Below are 20,455 nucleotides of genomic sequence, written 5' to 3'. Positions count from 1 at the left end.
GTCCAGTGAGATGGATCGCCCCGTGAACTTGCGTCGCCAGCCCCGCCATCCCTAACCCTCCCTTCAATGTCAACTCCCCTCGTCGTGGGGTCTGGATTTACACCTACATCCAATCCAACCCCAAAACTACGGCCGATCCGGTTGCATCATTCTCCAGCGTCCGACAATTTTCCGTGCTCGGCATCATCCGACGAATAGGCACTTTAGGTAACACAGAATCTCATGTTCTCACGCGTTGCCTACGGAGCACGCCATCTTTCACGACACAGGCTGTCTTGTCTCTTCTCCATTTCAATTTCAACTTCGAGAACACCCCTTGAGCGTGCGAGGCCGGGATTCTTCACCATCATGGGTTCAAACACGGCTAGCCAGAATGCCGCGAGGACAATTCACACGGCGGCGTGCTTGATTATTGGCGACGAGGTGCTGGGCGGAAAGGCAGGTCGGTTCCGAGACGCTTCTGTAGACCTAAAGTCCCTCCGCTGGCAGGATTGAAAAGCTGACGGGAAAATCGTGGGTAGACCAAGGATGTGAGTCGAGCCAGTCCTTCCCAAAGGTTACGAGTCCAGAACTGACTGTTGACAGACCAACTCTCACTACTTTGCCAAATGGTGTTTCGGCTTGGGAATCGTATGTAGTATCTTGCCCTCGAAATGGCAAGCATTGGAGGACTGAACCACATAACAACAACAGCAACTCAAACGGATCGAGGTTGTCGAGGATGACGAGGGAGAAATCATCGAGGCCGTCCGCCGCATGAGCAACCGCTACGACTTTGTCGTGACAAGGCATGTCCAACGACCCTCTCCCCCGTATGTGCTGTCTGTCACTACTAACACAATCCCAGTGGAGGTATCGGGCCAACGTAAGCCAACAGTTCACCATCGAATCGATTCCCCGCCTCAATCAAGCACTCACAACGTCGTCTTCCTCCAGTCACGACGACATCACCTACCAATCCATCGCCAAGGCCTTCGGGCTGCCGCTGGTGCTGCACCAGGAGGCGTTTGAGCTCATGAAGAAGCTCTCCAAGCCGCACCCTAATCAGCCCAACTTCCGCTGGGACGAGGACTCGCCCGCCCTGCGCGCCAAACTGCGCATGGTCGAGCTCCCCACCGATCCGTCGCGCCCGATCGCCGAGCAGGCCGTGTTCCCTTGCAAGGACGCCTGGGTCCCCGTCTCCATCGTCAACGGGAACGTGTACATCCTTCCGGGAGTGCCGAAGCTGTGTAAGTTCCGGGGTGGGGGGAGTCGGGTATACACTTGGGTGGTCATCATGGGATGGTGCTAACATTTATTTCCTTCGTTTCTTTTCACATCCAGTTGAGAAACTGCTCGAAGGCCTCACGCCACGCGTGGTCCCGCGCCTTGCCGACCCGCGAGGAAAAGGCATCCACCGAGTCACCATCTCGACGCCGCTGCCCGAAAGCGCCATCGCAGCCTACCTGACGGACCTGGCCGCGCGAGTCGAGCCCCGCGGCGTCAAGGTCGGCAGCTACCCGCGTTGGGGCAAGAAGAGGAACACCGTCACGCTCGTCGGCAGGTAAGTTTTCTCTAAACTCTCAATCCAACAGGGAGAGCGGGGTGTGTGTTTCACATGGCGTGAGACGATCTTGCAGCTCGGGCAAGCCTGGGATGCAAAAGGTCCGGACCGCTGATGGCGATGATGATTGACGCCTTGCAGGGATCAGGACTTCCTGAACAGTATCGCACCTGAAGTCGCCCAGGGCGTGAACGGGAGGGTGGTGCAAGCGGAGGGTGAGGACGACGATGAGACCGAAAAAGGCAAGGAGGAAGAAGAGAAGAAAGAAGTGTCTCCCAAGGCCAAGGCTTAGGAAGGTTAGGAAGGGGGATGGCAAGGTCTTCGTGGGGGGCCTGATCCCGCTGCCGTGATGATGAGGCAGCCCAGGCGGGGCAGCTGATTGAGGCTTTGATCGACGGTCTGCCCACGCTGCCTGCGTTGGGCTGCGTTTGGAGGTCGGGCCAGGTGCGCTACGAACTGTGGTGGTTACCAGTCCTCTGGGGATGAGAACAGCACAGTTGTGGGACAAACGGTTGGGTGGCTTGCTGGCGTGCTTGGTGCCAGCGCTGAAGCCTGCGTTTTCTAGAGCGCTTCCAGAACAATGTTATTCGTAGAGCCGAACTGCGGAACGGAGTTGACCGAGGCAAAGAGAGAGCGCTGTTGTCTATCAAGAGCCTTCATTCGGTTTATCAATCCATATTCTCGGTGCAGTGGAGAAAACCACACAAATGCAACCATGTCCCTGCTGGTGAGAGATGATGGCGAAATGAACGTCGTGACGTTTTCGTGGTCATGGCTTGTCGTGCCGAGCAACCCCTGAGGTGAGGTGGACCGAGAGCTTAGGTGGAGCTCGGAGAGGCTGATCGTTGATGAGCTTGGCGTCGGGCGGGAAGCCCAAGCTCTTTTTTTGTCCTTTCCCAAAGCAGATGGAGGGTTCAGGGGCAGAGAACTTGAGGTCGTGAAAACGAGCAGGATGTTTTCCAGGCAGATTCTTTGTCGGTCTCCCTCATACTGTAGGGACATATTTGCTTCAAGGACATCAATCAAAGAGGTGGTCGCCAAGGCATACAACCAAAGCAAGAATTGATAGAGTCCAGGTTATCATGTGAAGTGGTGTCCTCGGTCCAGTTTGCCCGAGAAACAAACAAGCAAAAAGAAACCCATCACACCTCCCCGCAATGTTTGACCCCTGGATTTCCAAAACTGGAAAGACTTCATCACCCCCCAAAAAAGACATCCCGCTTCCCGGACAACCCTTGCTTGATTTTCTGCCCACTGTGTACCTTACTGTGCTGGATGGAGGACACGACGGCGTCTCTAAGCAAACCGCAAGGGCGGAGGACGAAAGACTCCGTAATATCGGGGACTTTCAAGAACGAATTCGGACATCTAGCCAGCAAGTAATGGCTCTTTAGGTCTGACCTAGATCAGTGGATTTATGGTGAGAACGTTGAAATCAGTCTTCTCAAGTTGGCTCCGGTCAGCTGTCGGCGTCTTAAAATCCAAGACAAATCATAGTGATCAAGTCCATCCTGCCTGGTTCCCGCGTTGCATGCGAGCTTGTGTGCATATAGACTGGTTATACTGGCAGTCTATGGCGGGGACGTCTTCGTCCAGGACTGATTCTCGGTTCTTCTAAGTGTCCAGATATGCCCAGCGTCGGCGGCTTATCCTGAGTTAAACACTTGCGGCTCCAAGCATACAGGTCGGCATCATTCCATGTGACACAGCAACGAGAACGAACCTATGAGGACGGCGTACCTTGTAACCGCTCGGCCCTGTACTTTTCCTTCGTTGAAATGCGTGCCATCAAAGACATAGCCAATAGCAGGCCGGTTTCTCAGAATGAAGGGCACATCTCCACAAGCCAAGCTACAGACAGAGAGGGCTCTGTGTCAGCCCTGTGCAGTAGGTGAATGGCACCGACGGCTCGTCGTTCGTGATCTGCTGAGGTGAGGTGAGGTGAGGTGCCATGAGGAACGTGGGCGTCTTACTGTGAGGACGGCGATTAGGAACGGAGCCACTAGGGTGGACGGAGTTTGTCTGTATGTACTGTACACAGGAGTAACTAACCACAACATCAGCGGAGGTGATGTCGAAGCCGAAAAAGATGTTCGAAGCGCGCTTCCACGCATGTTGCAGCTGCATCAAGCTACATCCAGTACCTGACAGTGGGGCCGGGTCGCCAGGACCGCTCGTGCAGCAGAGCTTGACATGCCTGCAGTAGCGCGGCGGCACCCGGAGCAATGGGCGGGATATCAGGATGTTGCTGATTGATGATGGTTGCTGTCATCAGATGTGGCTTGTTGATCCTTCATCAGTTGCCTCAGTTCATGAGAAAGTAGTCCAAAGGACGTTCGAGGTAGGGTAGATCGAATGTCTGCTATGTCGAAATCTATGTTGGCCTTCCACGTTGATGTCGAAAGGGGCCCAGGGACCCATGAATGTTTGCCCTGTCTTGTTGAGCGAGGACAGAGGGATGATGTCGGGGAGGTACACAGTAGCAACTTTGATCAAGAACACAATGTGGAATGCCAGCCACTCAGTTCGTCGGTCAGTCGCTCTCCTATAGTAGCTCTGAGTCTCCGAAGATATAACGCAATCTAGAGTACTTTGTACGTAAACGGCAGCGGATGAGGATTGAGGTTTCTAAAGTGCCCAGTGTTCGGCGCCAGAAGGTCAAGAACCACAGTGCGAGAGGAACAAGCTCAATCCACCAAATCTGAGCAACCAGGAAGCCGCGGGCGAGTGCAAGGGTGCCTCGTCTTTTGTTCTCTCTCAAGCCCGCCAATCACGTTGGGGACATGCCTAACCTGCAGCCGCGCCCCGGGAAGGCACACGGACCCCCTTTCTTCTTCCAGCACTCCTTCCCTCATCCACCCTTCTCTCTTTTGGCTCGAGCTGCCGCATCGCTTCTCAACAGAGAGACTCGTCCATTTCTCTCTCCGTTTTTCTTCGGTATACCCATCTTCGGGCCTTCCAAGTAGCTGACTTTTTCTTTCATTCCCTTCCGCGGGCCCGGCCGATTGATTGATTGAGAGTTGCTCCAGCGCGTCGTCCCATTCTCCGGACCCAGCAGCGAGCAACCGACAGCCAGTCAGCGAGCAGCGCAAAAAGGCAGAAAACAGAAACACCTGTCCACCCCCGAACAAGCCTCCTCCTGGTTACCCGTGAGCCCCAGTCTGGTTGCGCGACGGCCTCGTGGTTGTTCTGGGTTCCCCGAACGAACAAAATCGATTGCCGTTCTCCACCGTCCCGTCCTTTCGCCGTTCTCCAATCCCCAATCGGCGTTGACCACACCACTCTCCCTACTCCCATCACCGCTTCCACCGCATCCACCGACCTCATTCGCGCGCGCGCGCCAACATCTCTTTCCTTAATTCTCCCGACGACCCCTTGGGTGGTGCATTGTGTCGTTCGCGCTTTTTGTGACCTCACATCTCATCGAGTGTCCACCAACGCCGAAACGAAACGAAACATCTTCCCGCTCCGTTCCACGATACCCCTTCCTTAATCCCCAACAACAACACAAACAACAACAATGGCCTCCAAGGTGGGTTTGTCTGCTTACTCTTGAGATGATTGACCCAGCCTACTCGATCGCGCATCCTGCGAGCTCGGCGTTCCATTGTGAATTGCTCAGCTGACGAATTGCCTCGGTATAGTTCACGCGAGAGTACAAGCTGGTGGTTGTCGGCGGTGGTGGTGTCGGCAAGTCGTGCCTTACCATCCAGCTGATTCAATCGCACTTCGTCGACGAGTATGACCCGACCATCGAGGGTGAGCATTGAATCTTGTCCTTTTTTCTCCTGCGCGTCCGACCGGCGACTGACCGCATCTTCACAGATTCGTATCGCAAGCAGTGCATTGTCGACGATGAAGTAGCGCTCCTTGACGTGTTGGACACGGCCGGCCAGGAAGAATACTCGGCGATGAGGGAACAGTACATGCGCACTGGCGAGGGCTTCCTGCTTGTCTACTCCATTACCTCGCGCGAGAGCTTCGAGGAAATCAGGACGTTCCAGCAGCAGATCCTGCGCGTCAAGGACAAGGATTCTTTCCCCATGGTTGTTGTTGGCAACAAGCTCGACTTGGCCCATGAGCGCAAGGTGTCTGTGGAAGGTAAGACGGGTCCTCTTTCATTATCTACTTGGCCACTCCACAGTCTGCTAACTATGATTGCAGAGGGCAAGGCGCTCGCCGACGAGTTCAAGTGCCGGTTCCTCGAGACATCCGCCAAGACCAACACCAACGTCGAGCAGGCATTCTACGAAGTCGTCCGCGCTATCCGGAGGTACAACCGTGAGATGCAGGGCGGGCCGGCTGCCGGGAGCGGCCTCTCCCACAACGGCGGCGGCATGGGCAAGATGGACATTGCCGACGACGATGCCCAGGGAGGTTGCTGCAAGTGTGTGCTGATGTGAAGAGGCCGCGATACACACGGCGACGGTAATGCGAGACAAGTGTGTGTTTAACATGATTACAGGGGTCCCGTGGGAAAGGTGCGTACATGAGGGATGAGGACGGACTGCTGTGTATGTGCTGTGTGGATGCGAACATGTGCGTCTGGCCTGGGACCTGAGACGATGGCGACGGCAGATTATGCGCATACGACATCATGGTTTGCGTGGACGGCACGGCATGGCATGGCATGGCACGACTTGGGTTTAGAGTTTCGGGTAACGGGGGGCACACTTCCTTGAGAGAGGAGGTCTGGCAACACATATATTGTCTTTGTCAGAACCTCGGGCCGGGCATTTGTGCGCCTCGAGCTCCAAGGCGTGGCACGAGATGACGGCGGGATGGGTATGTTGTTGTCAGCGGGGGTGATGGTTGGGGAAGCGGTCTGGGAATGGCTGCCCTCTCCCCGTCCTGTTCCTTGCACCTTTTTCTTTTGTCTCCTTGTTGTTGTTTCCCATTTTTTTCAGGCTTTTTTCTTCTTTTTTTCTTCTCAGCTATGGGAGTTTACTTTGACAGATGGGTTGCTAGGAGTGGGTTCTCTAACTTGTAATTTTCTTCTCTGGCTTGAAAAATATCTGGGAAAAAATGTGTGGCAATACCCCCTCTACACTGGTGTTTTAATGTTATCATTCCGTGTCGAGTGAGTGAGTGTGCTTGCCACATATGCGGGTGAAGATATGTTGGAATTGTTGTTGTGTCTTGGGGATAGGCCACCTCAGGCGAGCAAACCTGAGGTGTACTTCACAGAGCCGCGAGGACTTTCCTCACCCAAGTTCAAACAGATGAGGTGCATACTGACCTGAAGCAGGCACTCGCGTTGAATAAGTCAGGTACTATTATACCAGGACGTAGGGACGGTTATCGGATCTGAGTGTTTGTGTCCTATGTTCTGCGTCCGGCCGGAATAGTAGTATACCAAATGCTGGACCTGGCTTGCGTTGGGTCTGCAAGGTGCCGCCGTCCTTCAAGATTGTTGTTTCTCAGCTCCTTGATATGGTTATTTCAGGGTGGGCATCAGCTGAATAGGCCCGACTCGTCGTCTGTCATACATACGTACATACATGTCCCCCTCTCCCTGGGCTTTTTTGAGGGAAGGGGACATTACGGAGGGAAGAAGATTAGGCACAGCGTCGCCCTTGTGTGCCTATGTCTGGCTGCGGTCAGCGGGCACAGGACTCGGACAGGACAGGAAATCTTTCACAAAAAGTGGATGGCGTCATTGAGTTATGTGTATTGCTTGTGAACAAGCATACATATGCACAAAGCACGGGGTATTCCGGAATATCCATCTGGTTGGTTCTGACGGGATGTTGGACATGTGTATGAGTGAGGCACAGGCGGGGTGGGCGGCGATGGGGTTGGACGAATGGGACCGAGATTTAGTTGATAGTGAGATGTGGGTTTGAGGGCCCGAGGTACCTACCTACCTGCGTACCTATTGTGTACGTAGCTGTAGACAAACACCATCGCTTGTGGGTTGGCTGGGAGAGTTAAGTATTTTGGTTCGGTTGGTTGAGCTTCTCAAGTGAGTAGGGGAAAGAAGATGCTCGCTCGGGCCGGACCTAGGTGGCATACTTATGCAGTTGATGCATCTTGGAAGTGTGAGCATGGTATGCTTGTCAAATCAGACTCGGCTTTGGGTTGCTTCATAGCTTGAGAATCTCAAGAGTCGATGGTTGAAGTGACTTGAGAGAGCATCTATGAGTTTTCATTGCTGCCGATGTTTGGCGCCGAATAAATTGGAGAAAGATGCAAGTTGCTGCTTGAAGCGGGTGCCGAGATTCATTCACACTCCACATCCACCATCGGCAGTATCTCTACAGACGGACAACCTCAACTGCTAGACACAACCAAGGTATGTGCATACCTCGTAGCTACTTTTCGGTAGGCACCCTTATATCATATGGTTTGGGCAACCAAAAGAAAACTCTTATTTTATTAACAACTCACTCATCCAGGACTTGGCAGAGAGAAAGGCACCATCATCACACAAGCCCATCTCTCACACACCATGCCGGCTGCTCCCCTCAGAGTCTCCTTCGCCGTCGACATCCTCGCAGACCCGACCCGCGCCTCTCTCCCGCGATATGCCGCCTACCGACGCGCACGCGCCCGATTTTGGGAAGCCTTCCCCGACGGCGTGAGAAACAGCAGCACCACCACCAACAGCGAGACGAACCCCTCCACGGAAGCAGCAGCAGAAGCAGCAGGAGGAGGAGAAGTAGGAAAAGGAGGGGCCTACGTCCGCCTTCCCACCTCAGGCGCCGCCCTCGAATGCGGCCTGCACGCGCTCGCCCTCTCCCTCCGGCACCAGCTCCCCTCCCAGCCCGCCGCCGTCAAATACGGCCTCCAACCGCCCACCGTGCAGGAACTGCGGGATGTCGTGCGCCAGATGAACCAAGAAGCTGCTGCTGCCGCTGCCGCTGCTGCTAGTATTGACCTAGGACGCGGTGTGGTGGGTGTGGGCGCGGGGAATTGGAATTGGTTCGGCGCCGACGAGATGGTGACCGTCTTTTGCGCGTGGGGGAAGCAGGCGTGTTCTCGGATACAGGTTGGTGAGGGGGAGGAGGAGCCGCCCAAGTTGAGGTTCCAGCTCGGGTGGGTGACGGATCCGGATCCCGAGGTGGGCGATGAAGGGTGGCCGGTCATGATGAACACACCCGAGGTGGAGACGGGGGAGGTTGGGGAGGATATCGTGAGGGTATGGATCTGGAATGACGGCGCGTCGTATCGAGGTGGTGTTGGACATTTTGAGGGGATCAGGAGGCCGACCGAGGAGGAGTTGAAGGCGGTTATTGGGAGAAAGTGAGGAAATATCATGGGATTCCGTGGTTGATAGGGGATGCGAGAGAGAGACCACAACTAGAAAGACAGCTAGCATTGCACGCACACCTGATCATATTACACCATTTAATTCCGACATATCTCAAACCCATCATCACAGCTTGGGCGAGTCCGCCTCCTTATCAATCAACACCACCAACTTGCCAAACTGCCTCCCAGCCTTCATATCCTCAAACAGCCTCTCAATCCCCTCCAGATCATCCAACCCCTTCGCCACGCGACTAATCACCGGCCGAATCCGATGCTGCCTCACAAACTCCAACATTTCGCGGAACTCCTTCGCCGACCCCATCGTCGCCCCGCGCACATCAATATTCTTCAGCACCGCCTGCATCGTATACTCAATCTTCGGCCCGAGCGTCATGCCATAACTCACAATCACGCCGCCGGGCTTGAGAAGCTTGGCCGTCTTCGCGACAACATCCCCTCCCGCGCCGTCAATCACCGCGTCCAAAAAAGGCCTCTCCTTCGGCAACAACTTGCCCAACTCCTTCTCCCACCCTTTCTCCCTGTAACTCACACCCCCTTTGGCCCCAAACTCCTTCACCGCGCGCTCAATCTTCCCCTTCTCCCCGCTCGTCACCCACACATTACACCCTTTGGCCACAGCAAACTGCAGCGCCTGAAGCGCCACCCCGCCCCCGATGCCCGTGATCAAAATATTCCGTCCGGGCAGGGCATTGCCGCTCTTCACCACCAGCGAGCGCCACGCCGTGACGCCCACGACGGGCAGGCACGCACCCTCGGCCGGGGCGAGGTGTTCGGGCGCGGGGACCACGTCCTTTTCGTCCACAACAAGGTACTCAATGGCGGCTCCCGTGGCGGGGGCCCCAAGCGCAGCACCGATGATGCAAAAGTTGGGTTGCTCCGGGCCGTCCGGGCTCGAGTCCCACCCACGGGTCGGGACGAGGATGACGGGCTTGTGCAGGAGGGAGTCGCGGGCGGCGGGGGAGCAGTCGGGCCCGAGGGCGGTGACGATGCCGTAGGCGTCAGAGAAGAGCGGGGCGGTGAAGGAGATGCCCGGGTACAGGTGCTGGCGGATGAAGAGGTCGCGGTGGTTGAGGGAGGCAGCCGAGATCTTGACGAGAACCTGGCCCGGGCCGGGAGTGGGGATGGGCACCGTGTTGATTTGAAGCCTGGAGGATGGGTTTTGTTAGAGGCTTTGGTGAACGAAACGGGGTGAGTTTGATAAGATGGGGGAGACTCACGGGTGATACACCTCGCCCGGCTTGCCCTCCGTCTTCTTCACCGTGATGGAGCGCTGCATGGTTGATGTTGATTAATTTGAGAGATTGATTGTTGATAATTTGAGAGAAACTGCCTGGTAGGTCCCTGAACTATCTACAGAGAGAGTACTGACAGTTTTGGCGTAGTGTTTCCTGAATCCCCGGCGGAGAGTGTTGATCGCTGTGTGATGTTGTTGTTGCAGTTCCATGTAAGCGGTTGAGCCGGAGGGAACTCCACACATCCTTTGCCTTGCCTTGGCGGAGCCGATTGATGCTCGTGCCTCGGCCCCTCGGTCGAACCGGGCCGGTACCCCCGCCCGTCCGCCTCCATCCCGCCAAAGGGTCCGGCTCCGTCCTTGGAACGGACCGGATTGTTTGTTTGTGCCGACCACCACCAACCACACCACTGAGCTGTATGTACATACACGAATTCCCATCAATGTATGCAAATCGGTTGACTGATCGTCGGCGGTCTTGATGTTCAGCAGCACTTGCCCGCGGCGCATCAGAGCCACCTGCTTCTTCCCCTTTCGGATTCGGATCCTCAGTCGTCCGACTTCTTCCTCTTCTTGCTCTTCTTGCCCGTATCCTCTTCTGGCGGCACAAACTCCTTCTCGCGCTCGCGCTTCTTCTCCTCCTTCTTCTGTTTGGCCTTCTCGGCACGCTCTGCCTCGGCCGCCCGCTGTTTGGCCTCCTTGCTGAGGAAATACTCGCCCGACTCGATTTGCATGTCGACCTTGCTCTTCTCGGGAGCCGGCGGGAACGGCGTGTAGGGCTTCTTGCTCTTGTCCGTGACTTTGAAAGGCTTGCGTCGCTTAGACAGGGTCCGTTTCTTGAAGTTGGGCAAGTAGCGGCTCCAGTCCTCGTGCGCAAGCGCCGGGTCCTTGGCGAGCTCTCGCTTGATCCTAAGGGGGGTTTGTCGTCAGAAGCTGTTAAGCACCGATTCCTCCTTGGGCCACTTCACTTACATCAGCTCCTTGATCATGTAGATAGGGTGGATGTTGCGCATCGTATCTTCCACGACCCTCCGAACCTCCTTCAGCCCCTTGTAACCACCCATAACCGAGACTGTGTTGCCATGGACCAGGATATATGTCTGCGTCAGCAGTTCCAAAGCTTTAAGAGCTACATTGCCGTTAGCCTCCACCACTACATTACCATCATATAGCTTCGGGGGTGCTCACTTGTGCCGTTTTGGCCCAGGATCCGCTGCCGCCTCTTGACAAACCGTTCCTTGTTGCGCACCAGGTTCCGGATCTTGATGATGTCGCAGGCCATGCCGTCCTCGAGAATCTTGATGGCTTGAGGAGCGGGGACGGAGCGGGCGAGAAGCTTGATAAGGTCTCGGGCTTTGAGGATGGCGGCGGGATCATAGGTCTAGATGATCAGTATGCGTGCAGGTATAGAGATTGGGGGATATTTTTTTCTCCTACCTTGCGAGTCGTCCTGACCGTCATAGAACCCTCAACGAGGTCCAAGGTTGCGGCGATGCCATGCTTCTCGAGGGCCTTGGTGACGAGCGGCCATGAGTCCTTCAGGTACCGCTCGCGGTACTTGGGGAACAGGGTCATAAAAGACGACTCCTCGAGGAATGGGCCGGACGAATCCTCGGGTCTAAAGGGTTCGATTTTCCACTTGTCGATGTCGTCCGTGTCCCATGGCTTGTCTTTCTTGTGAGTCGACGGCATTTTGACTGAAACAAAGACGCGAGGAAATGGAAACTGTCGTTGAGATTCGTTTAGATATCTGGATGCGGCGGTGGGGTCAAGGCAGTTGACTGTTTCGAGGTTTCGTTGTTCTGTTTGTTGCAGTTCGATGGTTGTTGCTCTGTTGCTCTGCTCTGCCTTGCGCTGTCCTCGATTTTTTTGGACGATGGTCCCTTGCAGGCCAGAAAAAGAGTGGGTCGCCAGCCCGATAAGGTCCCGCAACGGCCGGCATCAGCGCTATCGTGACCTATCGTGACCTCTCGCCAGTCGTCCCAGCATCTAATCTCTCTATCGATTGCGAGGCTGGATAGCATACCGCGGCGACATGGTTCGCGAATCCTCATCTTCTTCATCAACATCAACATCCTCCATTCTTCAACCTCATTTTACGTCGTAAAGCACAATTCTATCGCAGCTGGAGCCGGCTTTGATTTGCGCCATGTCGCGCAAGCTTGCTGAGCCCCTGCGACCAATCAGAGGCCAGCAGTAACCCGCGCCGTCGCTGAGTGGATACGGCCCGCGAAACTTCGCGCCTCGACTGTTTCGTCCTCTTTTTCTTCCTTTTTCCCTAAGGTTATTGTTATCTTCTGATCCTCAGATCAATTCTTTTTCTTCTCTCCCTCCTGACAAGGACGCATTTTGGAAGTGTTCGATCTGGCACAGGCCAATAACCTATCATCTACTCAGGCCTCGTCAACCGATAGAACTCCTTCGTCCTTTGTCCTGGCCGTCATCTTGAATCACTCCTCATCGGCGCATCGCAACCTGAGGGCGCTCATTCATCAACGCCGTTCCCCTATCGAAGGCAGCCTCTCCGAGCAATACATTTCTTACGGCAACGACCCCTTGGTCGCGCGACACCGTCAAGCTGGCGCCCATCCAGACACCCGAGTTTGACCAGGCCGCAGCGGCCCTGGTGCTCCATCCAGACCTCATGGCGACGACAGAGGCGAACATGGAGGAAAGTGCGCAAGCCGTTGCGCAGGCCGTTGCGATGGCGACCGAAGCCAAGTCATCCGAGGCCCCGGCTCGGGACGGCGCAGAGTCGACACCGGCTCCGGCGCCTCAGGATTTCAGCAACCCACCTGCGGCCACCGCTCCAGCTCCCGAGGCCCAAGAGCAGCCGGCAGACACTGCGCAACAAAGGTCAGTCAGTCTTGTTGGATCGGGGAAACGGTCGGTTCGAGGTGAAAGCGGATGGCCACAGGTTGCTGCTTGGAGTTCCCCCGAGGCTCCCACGCCGCCAGGCCCTTAAAGAGCCAAAGAGACCGACCAGACGCCCGAACGATCCCCATTGCATTCGATCCTCTCACTCTCTCTTTCTTTGTTCGCGACTAACAAGACCTGCAGGCCAGTGACCATTGCGCCGGCAACCTACCCGGCCGCGACAGGCACATCGCCAGCCGTCACCCATCCTGCGCCTGGTGGCAATCTGGTAAGCACAAGACTCCGAAGTCCCGGTCTCCTTCTTCCACGCACCATCCTTTTTCGTCCTCCCCGCCCTCCCCGTCACCCATCTGGGCAGCCCATTCCGCCCTCAATCCCGACTGCCCTGTTTCCCCCAATCCCCGGTTCTGGCCGCGGTCCTTCCCGACATTTTTTGGTGGGGCCGTTGGCGGCTTGCGGCTTCCATGCATTGGATGGATGCAGCCGTCACGCCTTCTGCCGCTCCCGCCTTATCTGCAAGCCCCCACTTCCCTGCTTGGTCAAAAAATTCTTATCACCACACCTTATCATCGCAACCCGATCCCATGGTTATCAGCATTTCGCATCCACATCATAACGCTGCTTATCGTGACATTTCCCCATTCACGATCGGGTTCCCAACTCCAGAATAATACCATAACCCCGTGCCCCTCGGGACGACCCATCCCAGCGCCGACATCACAATGGCGACCATGGCTAACCACGAACGTGCCGTCACCCAGCCCACCTGCCAAAACTGTGGCACTCATACCACGCCCCTGTGGCGCCGCGACGAGCATGGCGCCGTGCTCTGCAATGCTTGCGGCCTGTTCCTCAAGCTGCACAACCGGCCGCGACCCATCTCTCTGAAGACGGACGTCATCAAGAGCCGAAACCGCATTAAGACGCACCGTCCCGACCTGGCCAAGCAGAAAAAGGTGCGCTTTGTCTCAGCCGGCTTGATCCCATTCATGGTCGCTCGACAAGACTAATTCAAAGCAGGCGCAGGCACAGGCACAGCATCTGAACCCTCAGGCTGGCGACCTCAATGGCGCAGACCTGGCTGCGATGAACGGGGCGGTCGCCCGTCGTACCTCACAAAAGGCCAATGGCGTCCTCGACGACACAAACTCGCCGATATCCCGCACGGGAACCCCCAACCTCTACGCGCCGCACGTGCCCATGTACTCGAACATCGACGACCAGTTCCAGGCTCAGCAGCTTTCCGCTTTTGCCGACGGCCGGGCTACGTCGCCCCTCGGCGGAGATATCCCGCAGACACAGGAGCAGCTCATTGCCACCAACTCGAGTCTCAAGACGAGAGTCAGCGAGCTCGAGGTCATCCAGGAGCTCTACCGCGGCCGGATTCAACAGTTGGAACAGGAGGAGGCGAACCGGCAGGTGGCGGAGAAGAACAAGACAGAGGTGGAGGAGCAGCTGCACGCGCAGATCAACACCCTCACCGAAACCAATGCTCACCTTCAAAAGGAGCTCGAGGAGAGCCACCGGCGCGAAAATATGCTGAAGAGGCGTCTTGACGAGCTGGAAGTTGAGCTCAAGGAGGCGAAAGAGGCTCTTGCGGCTTACGAAGGTGGACGCTCAAAAAAGCCGCGTGTTGACGACGGTGAGACTGCCGAGAAGACCGAGACCGCGGAAACCGCGGCACCCCAGACTGCTGAGGCGGCGCCATAGGAAGGGCTGCTGCCATGTTAACGGGGCTACGAGTGCCCAGCGGTGTCTTCTCTGCTTCTCCGCGAGCTTGGTGGATGAGGCCTCAACATTGCTTCACTTGCATTTCCTCATAGACAAGCCCCCCTTCGACTGGGAGGGTACGTGTCAGGTTTATGTTTTTGGTGGGACTTATGACGGGAGTTTTTGCCTCTTTGGTAGGCAGACCGGAGTTGACGGAGTATCGGGCGTAGGGTATGATCAGAACGACGGGACTGGAAAGGACAATCTGGTCACTTGTTGATTGGGAAGGGGGAGGGTCCAGGCACTGGAGCGAAGACAAAAAAAAGTTGACACATGATGAGCAACTTGCTTAGTAGCTGTAATGTTATGTATAGGGTGTGGCGCCGCGATGGCTGGGAGTCGCCTCGGCGAGGATTTTACGTCCACAAAAAAGAAGAGAGAGGATTCATTGAGCTGCGAGAAGCTTGACTTGGGACCGCCCTCTTGGGTTCACACACACATGAATGATGTCTTGGGCGGAGAAGATGAGGTCTGTCATGGACTTTGACCTCACCGTTTTGTTGCCCATCCATGACAGTCTACTGAGAGTGCCTAAGGTAAGTTAAGTGTGGTTGAGCTGGGACATGTTTTGGAAGGGTTGCATTCGCGTGAGCAAGCTCGGCCCGTTCCGGCAGCCTTGCAGAAATGAGATGGACCATGGGTACTGAACTGACAACCATCTGTTGAAAGTAGGGCTCACTCCTTGACATGGCTTGTGTGTTAAGAGAGATGGGTCTCTTTCTTGAAGACGACTACGAGGACCTTGTGTACCTGAGGTACCACCAATTGCATTCCTAGGTCCTCGTGGCCGAGACGCAACCTGGAGTACTCCGTAGGGTATCTTGTATCTACCTGACCCGAGGTATGGACGTCCGAGTCTTGTCTTCCTCGTCCACTGCGTACCCAATCATCACATTATTATCAGTTTCACAGCATGGGCAGTTTCACCATTTCATGACAGACGGAGATGTTGCACGTCTGAGCACCAGCTCCCACCTATTGCGGACTTTGAATCCATCCCCACCAGAGGGAGTAAGGCCGCAACGTGGCACGCCCCGCTAGGTGCCTCACCTCGCAAGCGCCCTGCCGCCGCTCCCGACCCAACCGCCACGCTTCTCTGTGTTCCGAGCTGGGGGTTATTGGATGATACTGTTGAAATGTTTGTGTGGACTTGAGAGGATGTTCCTGGAACCGCTGACTTCAATTTTCTTCTCTCTTCACATTATACCGACGAAAACGTCGAGCCCAGACGACCTGGCCTAGACCAGCTGGCAAACTGGCTACCCAAAGAGGCACCTATGCATTTGATGCTCCAGCTACCTACCGAGCAACGTGGGAGGGATAGTATCTAGGTAGGTATCCATGAGATTGGAGCACTCCAGGCCCGTCTCAACTGTCCCAGCTGCTGCAACGACCATACTACCGTTCAGCTGCTTTATCTCTTCGCCAACGTCCAAGCCGCCAAACACTCTATAGATATATACATCCCTTCTCCCATCCTCAACATGTCGGTCCTAGCCGCAGCAATCTCACCATCATCATCCCTCCCACAACAACCCAACCCCGAAAAGCGCGTCTACGCTCCACTCACACCCTCCCCTCTCAACCCCAACGCCGCCTCCTCCTCCTCACGCCAACCACCACAGGCGCCACCCAGCAACACCACCCCCGACAAGCAACGCAGTCCCGCTGACCATGGCCGCACATCCAACAAAACCCTTCTCCCACCACCAGCCGCCTCTGCACAGCTGCACCGATATGCGGCGGCGGTCACCGCCCAAGAAAGCCCCGGAAAGCGGCTGATGCGTCAGAAGGCGGCGGCCGCTTGGCGATGCGAGACGTTGCAGCACCATTTTCTCCAGCCTGCCGCCTCGTCGTTGTCCTCCAATCTTCGGTTTGAACTACCGGGAGGGCGCCAACAACACCATCAACACCACCGCTTGGGGGCATCATTGAGTTTGGGGTACCGACAAGACCGACGTCGTTGGGGTCGAGAAATCCAAAAATGCCCCGGTCGATGCTCACGGGAGGGATGTGCTTGCGGGGAATGCGAACGGGAGGCGGAGGAGGAGAATTGTGCGGCAGGTCTGGGGGTGATTGACCTGGGAAGGGGGAAACCAGCGGCGGGAGGGAGCTCGTCCGATGAGAGGATGTCGTGGCATTTCGCAGGCGGATCGCGGACCCAAAAGGCGGTCGAGCAAGCGCTGTTGGCGGCGGAGAGTTATAGGACGCGATGGAGAACGGAGCTGGTGGTGCCAATGTTTGATGATGATTCCGAGGATGAGGACGGGGGTGAGCACGATGAGGGAGTTTCGAGGTGTCGCGATGGGGAGGATGACGAGGGAGAGAAGTCCAGCCTTGTCAACCACGACGGTCATGTTGAGGGACGGAGAAGGATGGAACAGGGCGTGCCAGCCGCGGAAGAAAAGCCCGATACCGAGAAACCAGAGAAACCAGCGGTTGTGTCTTCGCCAGAGTTCAACCGCCAATCGATCCAATCTGATAAGGAGCACAGTTTGGGTGTCGTCATTCACACCCAACAGGCCGAAACGATCACCACCTTTACGCAAAATCTTCGAAAAAGCGACATCGAGGTCGGCCCGGACGTTGGGCTCTTGCTGCGCCGGCGCCAGCGCCAACTGTTCATAGAACGCGGCTTCAGAGAGTTTGTCCACACGACGCGGGCCAGGATCAGTGGAGGAGGAAAGCGGCTGCGGTCAAGGGTCCGGCGGTTGGTTGTTTTTATCGCGGCAGTGGTGATTGGTGTTGCGCTCACGCACGGGATGGTGATGACAGTCTTGAGGAGCGGCGGAGGATCGGCGATCGGCGATGCTGTGCAAAAGTTGACCCGACGGCGGTATGGAGGACTCGAAGGGTTCACGGCTGCGTCGGGGTATGTTGAATGAAGAAAAAACGGGGTATAATACTAGGTAGCCTCGAGTCCCTGATCACCGCCCATGCGGGTCCTTCTCTCTCTCCTGGAGCGGCCAGTCCTCCCTTCCTCCTTTTGTGTACGCTGATTCCCTTGGGATACGGCATTCATATGATACACTTATTAATCGTCTGTCATGATCCTCATTTGGACTTTTTCTCCTCATCTTGGGCCTGGGTGCTGTTCGCCGTTGTCGCAGCCGCGGCTTCCACCTCACCACTGCGCTTTTTGATGGCCATTTCAACCTGCCATATGGCCCGCTCGAGCTCAACCTCGAGCTGTGGCAGGTCGAGCGCCTGCGTCATCTTTTTACCCTCGGCTTGCGATAATAGCATGGTTTCGCCGGCAGGGTTTGAAGCGCTGACCCCAGGGGGAGGCGAATCAGTGAGGGGCCTGGAGCGGGTGGTGGGTTCGGGGGTCGAAGGTAATGGGGGCTTGGGGGCCGTGTAGACGGCGTCAACAACGGGGGATGGCGTAGGCGTGATGAGGTTGTTTTTGAGCAGGAATTGGATGTGCTTGCCACCTGCAAGCGCTCGCCAGTGCGACCAGGCGCGGTAGACGAGGTAGAAGAAGGGAAGGTTGGGAACACTTTTCGTGGGTTCTGGTTAGTAGCTGGACTTGTTTTGGATCTCTTTGGTCAAAGAGACGGGGGAGGGGTTCACTCACAGAGGAACAAGAGCCACGGGGGCGGTGATGGGCATGCCGATTAGACACCACATCAACCTCGACCGATGCAGAGCCTCCCGCTCGGTGGCCAGGGTGCGCAGCACCGAGGGCACCTGCTCTGCGGCTATCAGGGACTGGGGGTAGACGACCTCGACCTTCTCGGAGCCGTTGAGCTCGGCCTGGCGGCGGCGCTGCGACAGCGGCGGGACCGACTTAAGACCCCACTCCTCGTAGGGGATCCGGCGCAGCAACTGGTTGCCGTAGTTGACGGTGGCCTTTTGCCAGCCGCTCTCCTTCTTCTCCCACTCGGACCACGTGCGGGCCGCCTTAGACTGCAGCCGGTCGGACCAGGTTGGGTGAATTGAGTCGGGAAGGTTGCGTTTCTGGCAGTACAGGAGGGTTCTCCTTGTGGAGATGGGGAGGAGGAAGAGCCGCATGGTGAAGGTCAATTCGTCCCGAGTCGGAATCGGAGGACTGACTTAACCGCCCGGCGGAGAGAGGGGTTCCAGGTTTCGGATCAATGACGCCAGACGGAAATCTTAAGGTACTTTGGAGGTTCACCCGTTCACCCGTTGGAAGGAGAGAAAGACAGGAGAAAAAAAAGAAGCAAGTCCCAGGGTGGTCTACCAGGAGGAGGAACAGCAGCAGCAGCAGAGGCGCATCTTGTACTTGAGATCGGGAGGCCTACGATGTCTTGTTGGCAGGGGAGATAAAGAGAGGGAGCGGCGGAGTGGCAAATATTTGCGGTCGAGAGCTTACTGGAGCTATGTCTGGCGCTGGAGTAAGGTTGCAGCTCCAATGGAGCGAACGGGAGCAATTGGTTGTCTCTTGATTTGTACGGGTGCCTGGATTCCCACCGCCCGGCAGTAAAACAAGGGAACAATGCTAACGTCAATGCATTGCCCCGGGACAATGACGCAAGCCTTCAACCAAAGCGCCTCAACCGCATCCGTCGCCGACAATACTTGCCAGTAACCGCCCGCCATTCCTCTCCACCCTTTTTTTGTTTGGTGGCTTGTTTGAAACGTTGGGAAGGTCGGGTAGCTTCCTGACCTACTGTTTGTAGTTTGGCGATCCCATTGACGGATGCCTCCCGTTTGGGTTGGGGTTTTGAGGGCTACTCGCCTCAGCCAACCGCCCACTTATCCATCACATGTCAAACTCCATCAGCAACCTGGACCACACAGAACGAGCTCAAAATGCCAAGTCTTCAGCTCAACCACAAACACAGCCAAGCCACACGCTCCAAAGCTTGAAGGGGAGCCGCAGACGCCTTGCGCTTGAGCTTGAGCTAGTCAAAGACACGATCAACGCCAGCCAGCTGTGGCTCAGCAATCGTGGAGGACCCTGGCTGATGGGTCCTCGCTCATCGCCAAGCTACCCTGTTTTGGGGCCTCCACACATCCTAGCTTGATGAGGCTCTGATGTCACCTTGGCCCGCCTTGCCTCGCTTGAGGCAGGATTTCTTGTTTGTTGGCATGACCGCATCCAAACAACTGGGACTGTCGAAAGCCAGAGAACCCATCATTGGCTTGAACACCAGGCGGACTTGGTGGTTCCTGGCAAATACTTAGCTGGACAGAGAGAAACAAGATCTGCCCATCATCAAGTGATGATGTTCGAGGCAGAGCCAGAGCCAGTGGAGGAACCAGTGGAAGTCCGATCCACTCAATCCCGCCGACGTCCAGGGCATGCATGATGGACCGCGGAATGGTTGACTGCGACTGACCTCGCCTACGGAAGAATGGCCTGGGATCAAAATGCAGGTATAGCGACCTACCTAGTATAATGGGCATCCAGGCATTTGAAAAGCTCAGATATGCGCTGCGCAAAGACAATAAACATGAATGTAGAAGCAGAGACGATTACATCTTTGACGGGTTCGGGTTACATGGTGAAACCTGGAACTGGGCTCTTGCCGCTGTCCCAGGTCAGCTGGTTACACGGCCGGTTGCCAAGTCCGCGGCCTTTGAGACCCACACCCGTCGTCACGCCGAGCCAGACCAACGCAGGTCATTCCATTCCTCCCCCAAAGCAGGGCGCGAAATCGAGGCCACCAGCCCGAACTTTCGGGTCCTGGCATCCCCAACAACTTCAACTTGATTTGGAGCCGACAATCCCCGTCCTTCTCACGCAATGTCCCCGCGGCATCCGTGACGGACAGCTCCAACATCATGACCCT

At 56.1% G+C, this 20,455-nt stretch overlaps 12 protein-coding genes across 12 annotated transcripts; 6 read left to right on the top strand and 6 right to left on the bottom strand.

Annotated features, from left to right (window-relative positions):
- Window positions 1-348: 348 nt before the first annotated feature.
- On the top strand, window positions 349-1,835 carry VTJ04DRAFT_5570 (uncharacterized protein; the record flags this gene model as incomplete). Its single annotated transcript, XM_069363699.1, has 7 exons — window positions 349-462; window positions 522-530; window positions 586-630; window positions 694-780; window positions 848-1,229; window positions 1,324-1,543; window positions 1,685-1,835. 7 exons carry the CDS (start codon window positions 349-351, stop codon window positions 1,833-1,835), a joined length of 1,008 nt encoding a protein of 335 aa, XP_069220519.1.
- A 1,559-nt stretch (window positions 1,836-3,394) lies between these two features.
- On the bottom strand, window positions 3,395-3,815 carry VTJ04DRAFT_5569 (uncharacterized protein; the record flags this gene model as incomplete). The annotated part of the gene is made up of 2 exons (XM_069363697.1): window positions 3,395-3,515; window positions 3,688-3,815. The coding sequence occupies 2 exons, from the start codon at window positions 3,813-3,815 to the stop codon at window positions 3,395-3,397; spliced, it is 249 nt and encodes an 82-aa protein (XP_069220518.1).
- Window positions 3,816-4,053: 238 nt separating this feature from the next.
- VTJ04DRAFT_5568 (uncharacterized protein) lies at window positions 4,054-5,036 on the top strand (the record flags this gene model as incomplete). The annotated part of the gene is made up of 2 exons (XM_069363696.1): window positions 4,054-4,075; window positions 4,573-5,036. 2 exons carry the CDS (start codon window positions 4,054-4,056, stop codon window positions 5,034-5,036), a joined length of 486 nt encoding a protein of 161 aa, XP_069220517.1.
- A 27-nt stretch (window positions 5,037-5,063) lies between these two features.
- On the top strand, window positions 5,064-5,946 carry VTJ04DRAFT_5567 (uncharacterized protein; the record flags this gene model as incomplete). Its single annotated transcript, XM_069363695.1, has 4 exons — window positions 5,064-5,075; window positions 5,188-5,302; window positions 5,369-5,644; window positions 5,708-5,946. The coding sequence occupies 4 exons, from the start codon at window positions 5,064-5,066 to the stop codon at window positions 5,944-5,946; spliced, it is 642 nt and encodes a 213-aa protein (XP_069220516.1).
- Window positions 5,947-6,122: 176 nt separating this feature from the next.
- Window positions 6,123-6,613, bottom strand: VTJ04DRAFT_5566 (uncharacterized protein; the record flags this gene model as incomplete). Its single annotated transcript, XM_069363694.1, has 2 exons — window positions 6,123-6,420; window positions 6,492-6,613. 2 exons carry the CDS (start codon window positions 6,611-6,613, stop codon window positions 6,123-6,125), a joined length of 420 nt encoding a protein of 139 aa, XP_069220515.1.
- A 1,381-nt stretch (window positions 6,614-7,994) lies between these two features.
- Window positions 7,995-8,792, top strand: VTJ04DRAFT_5565 (uncharacterized protein; the record flags this gene model as incomplete). The annotated part of the gene is made up of 1 exon (XM_069363693.1): window positions 7,995-8,792. The coding sequence occupies one exon, from the start codon at window positions 7,995-7,997 to the stop codon at window positions 8,790-8,792; it is 798 nt and encodes a 265-aa protein (XP_069220514.1).
- A 129-nt stretch (window positions 8,793-8,921) lies between these two features.
- VTJ04DRAFT_5564 (uncharacterized protein) lies at window positions 8,922-10,094 on the bottom strand (the record flags this gene model as incomplete). Its single annotated transcript, XM_069363692.1, has 2 exons — window positions 8,922-9,963; window positions 10,036-10,094. 2 exons carry the CDS (start codon window positions 10,092-10,094, stop codon window positions 8,922-8,924), a joined length of 1,101 nt encoding a protein of 366 aa, XP_069220513.1.
- Window positions 10,095-10,597: 503 nt separating this feature from the next.
- Window positions 10,598-11,741, bottom strand: VTJ04DRAFT_5563 (uncharacterized protein; the record flags this gene model as incomplete). The annotated part of the gene is made up of 4 exons (XM_069363691.1): window positions 10,598-10,958; window positions 11,022-11,178; window positions 11,238-11,430; window positions 11,487-11,741. 4 exons carry the CDS (start codon window positions 11,739-11,741, stop codon window positions 10,598-10,600), a joined length of 966 nt encoding a protein of 321 aa, XP_069220512.1.
- Window positions 11,742-12,693: 952 nt separating this feature from the next.
- Window positions 12,694-14,636, top strand: VTJ04DRAFT_5562 (uncharacterized protein; the record flags this gene model as incomplete). Its single annotated transcript, XM_069363690.1, has 4 exons — window positions 12,694-12,905; window positions 13,110-13,194; window positions 13,688-13,882; window positions 13,947-14,636. 4 exons carry the CDS (start codon window positions 12,694-12,696, stop codon window positions 14,634-14,636), a joined length of 1,182 nt encoding a protein of 393 aa, XP_069220511.1.
- An 82-nt stretch (window positions 14,637-14,718) lies between these two features.
- VTJ04DRAFT_5561 (uncharacterized protein) lies at window positions 14,719-15,204 on the bottom strand (the record flags this gene model as incomplete). The annotated part of the gene is made up of 2 exons (XM_069363689.1): window positions 14,719-14,940; window positions 15,136-15,204. The coding sequence occupies 2 exons, from the start codon at window positions 15,202-15,204 to the stop codon at window positions 14,719-14,721; spliced, it is 291 nt and encodes a 96-aa protein (XP_069220510.1).
- A 976-nt stretch (window positions 15,205-16,180) lies between these two features.
- Window positions 16,181-17,581, top strand: VTJ04DRAFT_5560 (uncharacterized protein; the record flags this gene model as incomplete). The annotated part of the gene is made up of 2 exons (XM_069363688.1): window positions 16,181-16,569; window positions 16,903-17,581. 2 exons carry the CDS (start codon window positions 16,181-16,183, stop codon window positions 17,579-17,581), a joined length of 1,068 nt encoding a protein of 355 aa, XP_069220509.1.
- A 169-nt stretch (window positions 17,582-17,750) lies between these two features.
- VTJ04DRAFT_5559 (uncharacterized protein) lies at window positions 17,751-18,710 on the bottom strand (the record flags this gene model as incomplete). Its single annotated transcript, XM_069363686.1, has 2 exons — window positions 17,751-18,195; window positions 18,274-18,710. 2 exons carry the CDS (start codon window positions 18,708-18,710, stop codon window positions 17,751-17,753), a joined length of 882 nt encoding a protein of 293 aa, XP_069220508.1.
- Window positions 18,711-20,455: the final 1,745 nt, after the last annotated feature.

Source organism: Mycothermus thermophilus (assembly GCF_041956435.1).
Source record: "Mycothermus thermophilus strain CBS 625.91 unplaced genomic scaffold VTJ04scaffold_3, whole genome shotgun sequence".
NCBI lineage: Eukaryota > Fungi > Ascomycota > Sordariomycetes > Sordariales > Chaetomiaceae > Mycothermus > Mycothermus thermophilus.
This window is presented reverse-complemented; position numbering and strand designations above follow the sequence as displayed.